General features: G+C 49.9%; 2 protein-coding genes across 2 annotated transcripts; both read left to right on the plus strand.

Annotated features, from left to right (window-relative positions):
* Positions 1–4: 4 nt before the first annotated feature.
* Pmar_PMAR013492 (hypothetical protein) lies at positions 5–1,893 on the plus strand (the record flags this gene model as incomplete). The annotated part of the gene is made up of 4 exons (XM_002777404.1): positions 5–154; positions 203–858; positions 961–1,083; positions 1,162–1,893. 4 exons carry the CDS (start codon positions 5–7, stop codon positions 1,739–1,741), a joined length of 1,509 nt encoding a protein of 502 aa, XP_002777450.1. The 3' UTR covers positions 1,742–1,893.
* Positions 1,894–2,583: 690 nt separating this feature from the next.
* Positions 2,584–5,943, plus strand: Pmar_PMAR013493 (acetyl-coenzyme A synthetase, putative). The gene is made up of 20 exons (XM_002777405.1): positions 2,584–2,705; positions 2,751–2,839; positions 2,887–2,969; positions 3,051–3,159; positions 3,213–3,298; positions 3,346–3,421; positions 3,471–3,523; positions 3,598–3,729; positions 3,842–4,007; positions 4,101–4,185; positions 4,240–4,314; positions 4,361–4,450; positions 4,490–4,581; positions 4,634–4,763; positions 4,857–4,954; positions 5,029–5,089; positions 5,170–5,249; positions 5,298–5,398; positions 5,495–5,641; positions 5,713–5,943. The coding sequence occupies exons 1-20, from the start codon at positions 2,608–2,610 to the stop codon at positions 5,872–5,874; spliced, it is 2,013 nt and encodes a 670-aa protein (XP_002777451.1). The 5' UTR covers positions 2,584–2,607; the 3' UTR covers positions 5,875–5,943.
* Positions 5,944–6,974: the final 1,031 nt, after the last annotated feature.

The raw sequence follows: 6,974 nt of genomic DNA on the forward strand, positions 1-6,974 counted from the left end.
ACGCATGGACTACGGAGCTGCTGCGAGTTATCAAATACTGATATCTGAGCTGAGCAACGGTGACACCGGTTTTTTCATGACTTTTGATGGAGCTGGTTTTCTCAAGGATTACTCGTCAAATCGCCAGGGAACGGAATTTTCGGTCGCTACTAAGGTAAGCTTCTCTTGATTCTCGACTGTCGCATCGGTAACCGATGTTTAGTTACGTGCAAGATACGATCCAGCTACACTGCCCTATCGAACGCCGTTCCCGACAATAGTTGGAGTAACTAAGGGCGGCTGGCTCGACGTTGCCCGGATATATCGTAATTGGGCTGTTCCGGTATTTACTGGTCCTAAGAAGAAGACATGGTTTGATGATGCGCCAGGCGCTCTATGGGTCAACTCCCACTGGGAACCAACAGATGGTTTCGCTAAGCTCGGCGGTCAGCCAGCTCGTGTACTCGATAATATTAGGAGACTTCGTAGATTACTTGGCAATAAGACTGAGATCGCTTTACACTGGTATGAATGGGATAATCTAGGGTATGATGATGGGGATAATTACACTGACTGTCCCGATGCTGCATGCGGGTTCGACACCCACTACCCGCATTACTTACCTGCCCGACCAAACTTCGGCGATGCCGTCGACGAGCTATTGGACATGGGCGTGCGAGTGTTCCCTTATATCAACGGGAGGCTTTTCGATGTCCAACTGCCGGAATGGGAGGACTATGTTGAGTCAAAGCATGCCTGTCGCAATGAGACCGATGATGTGGTTGTGGAGGACTTTGGGTCTGGCACTTCCTTCGGTGTACCTAATCCGGACGGCTTCTACTGGTCGACCATCATAGAAGGAGTATGCAGCGACATGATGTGAGTCATTGAGGAGCCTGTATTCAGTCTCTTGTTGAGTATTGTGGAGTCGACGTCGTTAAGTCGACAGGTGAAGAAATTTAGAGTTGCCTTTTTTATCAGACGTAAATACTCAAGTCTGAGTGGTATCTACATCGACGAGCTTGCTGCCGCTCCAAACCTTCCATGTTATATCAATGGCCAAGGCCACAATTTCGTACACGGAATCAACAAAGTTGTGATAGGGTAAGCCACGGACTCTTTGGTGCTCTCATCCCGGCCTTGGAATGATGAGAGATGATGAATCGAATGTTGTGTCTACAGGTGTGCGAACGGTATGTCTCAGTGGAAGGCTGGGCTACCATCTATTACAGAGTCAAATGCAGAAGCCATGATGCGTACCGTAGATGCATATCTTACTCTCGTTGCGATGGGTGCTGATGACCCGGTGCCAGTATTCGGTGCAGTGTATGGTGGGTTTTATAAGGGTATCGGTTCATACTTCTCTCGAAGAACTGATGGTCATCCGCACAATTTCACTCGTGCTGTTTGTAAGCAGCTCCTCTTCGGTAACCGTATCGGCTGGTTCGCTCTCGATGGTAAGGACGAACTCCTCAGCTTTCTCGAAGATTCGACGGAGTCCGTATCCTTCCTTCAACGGGCTCTATTTCTTCGGTCGAAGTTTTCCTTGTGGTTCGAACATGGCCGTCCTGGCAGACAGTTCGGACACACCAAGCAAGAGTGGATCTACGAGTCTGCTAATCTGAAGAGTTACCTGGTCATCACTTGTAAACCTTTGGAATCTTCTGGCAGTCCAGTTGAAGAGTTGGTGTATGGTGAGGTAGATATGATCGGATTGTATGCTGCTTTTGACGTATCATTGGAGGATACCATCTTAATGTAGCCTGTGTCTCACATTTTGGATTTCAACGACCTCCGCTTTTCTCTGAATCGTCACGTTTTTTATACTCACTCGGTTTCGTCGGGCAGGCGTGGGCGCCCATGGCGTCATTCTTTGCGTCGAAGCAGCCGAGTCGCAGTTGTTATCGCCTAGCCCTCAAACCAAATCGTATTTCTCATGTACACTCTTCGTGTCGTGCTCACTGTAGCATGGGGAACAATAAGTGATGAGGTTTCGGTAATCTGTTGGTGGCTGAACCAAATTTGCTGGAGAGGCGCTTAACTCAACACTTGACGTGCGCAAGCTTGCTGATGAAGGGTTTTAGTACTTCATGTGAACTGGTAGTTTCTTTGTGTGTGGCTTTATGCAGAGAAACTCTTGGCAATTTGTTGATCTTGCGGGAAGAGGTGGTAGAGAGTAATGGAGCCGTGTCTGTGGGGACAGTGCGCTGTTTCTGTATCAACCTCGCAGACGTCTTGGTCTTAGCTCGCCATTTGATGAGCAATAGTAGAACGACACTGCCATTTGCAGTTCTTGAGGTCTGTTCCTGCCGAGATGGAAGACTGTCTCAGAGTAAGTCAGCCTCACTGTTTAAAGCAATGATAATAGTGTTCTCGGTGGGGTCAGTGCTTTCAGTGTCGACGTAGTAGCTTTGTAAGACTTTTTGCTCAGCAAACTTTGCTGTCTTGGGAACCACGATGTGGTTCACTGGTGGGTGTTGTTCGATCATGCGCTCTGATGCCCTCTGGAAAAGGGACGTTTCTCACCTCGATCTATTGCGTTGAATCTCAATGTAAGGCCGGGTAGTGATGTCATCAGTGGGTAGGGTCCCTAGGGTGCAGCGGGTCTGACATATATTTGGTCTGAACATGGAACGCCTGAAGTTGGTCTCACAGCACGTGACTAGCCCAGAGAGTGCCCCAGTGCTTTGGCGGCCAAAAGAGAGCTACGCTCGCACTACAAAAATGTATGCTCCCCTGGAGGTCATATACGCACTGAACTGGGTACTCAGGCGTAAGTTTCGCCAGCTAGTCCAGCAAAAGTTCGACAGTGACGTGGATGGTTACGAAGCATTGCACAAGTGGTCTGTGGAAAACCTAGGTCAAGATTTCCACGACCACCCCAGGCTGGTTATCGTGGTGTTTCAGGTTTATTCTGGTCTGTGTGTTGGGATTTTGTTGGGATGATCGGAGAGAAGAATTCAGCTGCTCTGGAAAATGAGAAGGACATGGTGATCTCTCGTCAGGGTTCCTCCCTGGCATGGATGATGACCCGCTATCGGGATGCGCAGAGCGGTGCTGATTGTTCTCAGGTCGGCTCCTGTTTTTTCCCACGGAGCTACGTGAATCTGGCGGAAAACTGCCTCCGGCCGAGCAAGAACACTGTTGCCTGCATTTTCAATGGCGAAGGGCATGCCTCCAGTGAGCCCTCCTATCCCGCCACGAGCATCAGAGGGTTTTGACCTATGGCTCAGGAACGATCACCCGGCATGAGCTACGAGGGATGGTCTCTATTCTTCAGCAAGCTTTCGTCGCAAAGGGCATCCAGAAAGGCGATAGAGTGATGACTAGGGTAAACTAGGAGTTTTATACATGATGATCGCGCAGGTGTGTGGGGTGACCGCGAATACGCCCGAGACCATTGCAGTCATGCTGGCTCTGGCATCGCTTGGAGCAATATGGAGTAGTAGAGTTGAGTCTTTCAAATCGACGCATGAGCCCTCCCGTTGTAGGCAGCGTGTCACCAGACTTCGGAGCATCGGGCGTGGTCGAACGATTCGAACAGGTGAGCTCTCCGTCCAAAGTTGAGTGTTGATCGCGTACCTTGAGAAGGGGGACGACAATGAGTGGGCTCAGTAGGTATCCCCAAAGATGATATTCTTGGCCGATGGGTACTATGTCAAAGGCAAATGGATGGGAGAAGAAGTGGCTACGACAGCTCGAGAGATCGTTCATCTACTCGGGTTCGATAATGACCTGGATAAGGTTGTGGTGAGAATTTTTCTGTACTACCGTCCTGCTCTAGAGTAACAACAGTTTGCTGGACCAGCATTGCTATGCGCATTTCACTCGGTGCAGTCGTTCATTGGTACGTGCTGGTCAGGTACTTCCATTCAAGCGATCTGGTGCAAAGAGGACTCGATTGCCGTACCAGACTCTGCGAGCCTTTTTGGGAGGGTTCAAGCCGAGGCGAGTCGAGTATGCGAAGACGGCCTTCAATGACCCGGTCTTTATAATGTTCTCCAGTGGAACCACGGGGAAGCCTAAATGTGATTCTTTCTCGCTACTCTCACTGCGTCGTTGGTACCCACTTCAACGTTCGAGCAAGCGATTGGTGCTATATTGACCAGTTTCTTTGCCAGGCATTGTTCACAAGCATGGTTGCCTCCTACAATTGATGAAAGAGCATCAACTGCACTGCGATATCCGTCCTGGAGATAAGGCCTTGTAGGGTCCTCACCAGGTGTTCGACCTGAGCCACCTTTAGTCTCTGTTGGGTAGTTACTATACCACGACAGCATGGATGATGTGGCAGTGGCTTACCACGATGCTGGCTTCTGAGGCGACGATTCTACTGTGAGGCTCACGTCGTTAGCTTGGGAGTCGAGTCAGCTATGCTCAGGTATGATGGTAATCCTTTCTATCCTAACCCAGCTGTTCTGCCAAAACTTTGTAAGACGCATGGCGTCAAGTTCTTCGGAGTTTCGGCTAAGTGAGGGCAACGGGGGGACCTCATTGAGGCTTTCCTTAGATACATCGATGCGTTGCGCAAATCACTGGAGCGAGATCCGAAGCTATTGTCGCAACTGAACATGGATCAAGTTAGGATGATCTCCAGCACGGGTACGGCACTGACGATTCTCTTGGATATTCTCATATCAGTACTGCTTCATAGGTTCCCCGTTGGTACCGGAGAACTACGATTTCTTGTACAGACATTGGCCGCATATATGCGTGTCTTCTATCAGTGGTGGCACTGACATTATCAGTACCTTCATGCTAGGCAATCCGGATGGAGTCGTCAGGTGCGATCCTTCTGACCTCTTTTCTTCTCGTATGATTCAAGCACAGCTTGTTGATTGAATAATTCAGATCGGTCAGTTCTTGGCTGTATTCAGGCGAGGGCAAATCCAATGTCGTGGATTGGGCATGGCCGTGGAGGTGTGGGACGACTCCGGGCGTCCAGCTCGGCCAGGCGCTACAGGCGAGCTCGTGTGTAAGCGGGATTATCACTTATTCTTCAAATTTCTCGATAGCCGGCGTTTTAGTCGGTGAGATACACTGATTCAGGTACCAAGCCTTTCCCATCCCAACCTTGGGGATTCTGGGGGGATGACGCAAACAAGACTAAGTGAGTTGGGCGCGCGATGCAGAGCTGATAGCGTTCCTACGCACGAATGTGAGCACAATTCGAGAGATCCTGCCTTGCAGGTACCGTGGGGCGTACTTCAACAGTGAGTTCGGCCCGAATGTGTGGTACCACGGCGACTTCTGTGCTCTCTATGCTGAGGGTGGGCCTTCGAGATCGAAACGTTCGTAGATGCACCGTAAAATTTCAGGGGGTTTAGCAGTTTTCGGGCGTAGTGATGCAACACTCAACCCGGGAGGGGTCCGCATCGGCACAGCTGATATATACAAGGTCGTAGAGCATATGCCCGAGGTGAGGATAATGTCGATTCTTCGATGATCACTATACGAGCAATCACCTCGAGAAGCTATAATGCCCGACCCCAAGATCGAGCACTCACCATTTTAGATTACGGAAGCGCTTTGCTGCGGTGTGTCTCGTAGTGGAGACGTGATCATTGCTCTCTTCGTGGTACTTCATGCTGGAGTCACTCTCGACAACGACCTGAGGGCGAAAATCAGGCGCGAAATCCAGAACAGCTGTACTCGTCACCATGTAAGTGACAATGACGTTCCCATCGGCAGCGCACTCTCGCATGAAGAGCCAGGTTGTATGCTGGACTCTAGGTACCGGGAATAATAGAACAAGTAACTGACATACCTCGAACCAAGAACGGCAAGATTGTTGAGTTGGCCGTTCGTGAAGTTCTCCATCACCGCAAAGTGAAAAACGTCAGTGCTCTGGCCAACCCTCAAGTTCTGAAGGAGTTCGAGAAGTTCGCGATATGAACCGGACTCCGGTTACCGGAGCACACTTTTTCTCATGGCCTCTCTACGGTCGTACGCTTCGTTTTTGGGGCTTTCTCGACTTTTGTTCTCGTGAGTTTTATGATACGGGTCTCAGTGAGTTGACGCTACTATAAATCGCTAGTTGTCCTAACTCGGGTCGCGCTACGTTCTCACGAATTCGTAATATGGAGCATAGAAGTTTCGGAGAGGCTGTTTCGCTAGGAATGAATCGCTAAGGCGCAGTGCAACCGAAGAGAACTTCTTTGAAGTCCGGAATTCGGACCTCTCCACGACAGATGAAGCCTTCATCATGAAGGAACTTCATGCCTACATTGATAGCAATGCACATTGTCAACTTTGATCGGGGTCGACCGATTAATATTTCTCATTCCGATGCAGGATACCGAATATACTATACCCTTCAGTGACGGGCCTCCACGTCACCAGCAACGTCCCGCCTGAGGATTATTCTCAGGCGGGACGTTGCTGATCGCCAGGGATTATTCACGTCACCCTGGCAAATGAAACAGGCGGCACGCGGGCTTCGTTCGTGAGAGGACTCTAGGCTGAAGTGTTCAGCGGGGTTATAGTCATCTTGCCTTAGTCCATCGTCCTGTCCGCCTTGGTGACACCAAGTTGGTGCGCCACCAATGATGGCAGGGATTCACCGGTAGTTATTTAATAACTGTTATTACCAGATAATATGGCTGGTATTACCCGCCTGGTAAGTTACCGATGGTAACTCGACCATATTAGCGGTACGTGATGCCTTCCAGTCTTCGCGTTCGCTTGTCCGCAGCATCATAGCCGAGTTCAGAAGCATTACCGTTCTCCCTCATGACAAAAGTGAGTTCGAAAGGCCATCCATCGAGTGGAAAAGCTGCTCGCTGCTGCCAGTGGCAACTCGTCGCACCGTCAACCGCCCGAGATTTGGCTGTAGGTAGCATCCAATGTTCGGAATATTGGGAATATTTTATTCCGGTATTAGTCACGTTAAGTCGTTTGTAGATGTTTGTGAGCTCCATAGGAGGCTCTTAGCGCACTAATCACAGTTTTAGTTCCTCCGGGGAAGGCTTATGCAGGAAGCTGTCAACCCGTAT

This window comes from Perkinsus marinus, assembly GCF_000006405.1.
Source record: "Perkinsus marinus ATCC 50983 genomic scaffold scf_1104296951948, whole genome shotgun sequence".
Lineage (NCBI taxonomy): Eukaryota > Perkinsozoa > Perkinsida > Perkinsidae > Perkinsus > Perkinsus marinus.

Excerpts from the sequence above, each read along its gene's own strand:
- Pmar_PMAR013493 (XM_002777405.1), top strand. The coding sequence starts at position 2,608 with ATGGAACGCCTGAAGTTGGTCTCACAGCACGTGACTAGCCCAGAGAGT. Across the intron at positions 4,315-4,360 it reads TCTGAGGCGACGATTCTACT|GTATGATGGTAATCCTTTCT; the intron begins GTGAGGCTCACG and ends AGCTATGCTCAG. Across the intron at positions 5,250-5,297 it reads CTGTGCTCTCTATGCTGAGG|GGGGTTTAGCAGTTTTCGGG; the intron begins GTGGGCCTTCGA and ends GTAAAATTTCAG.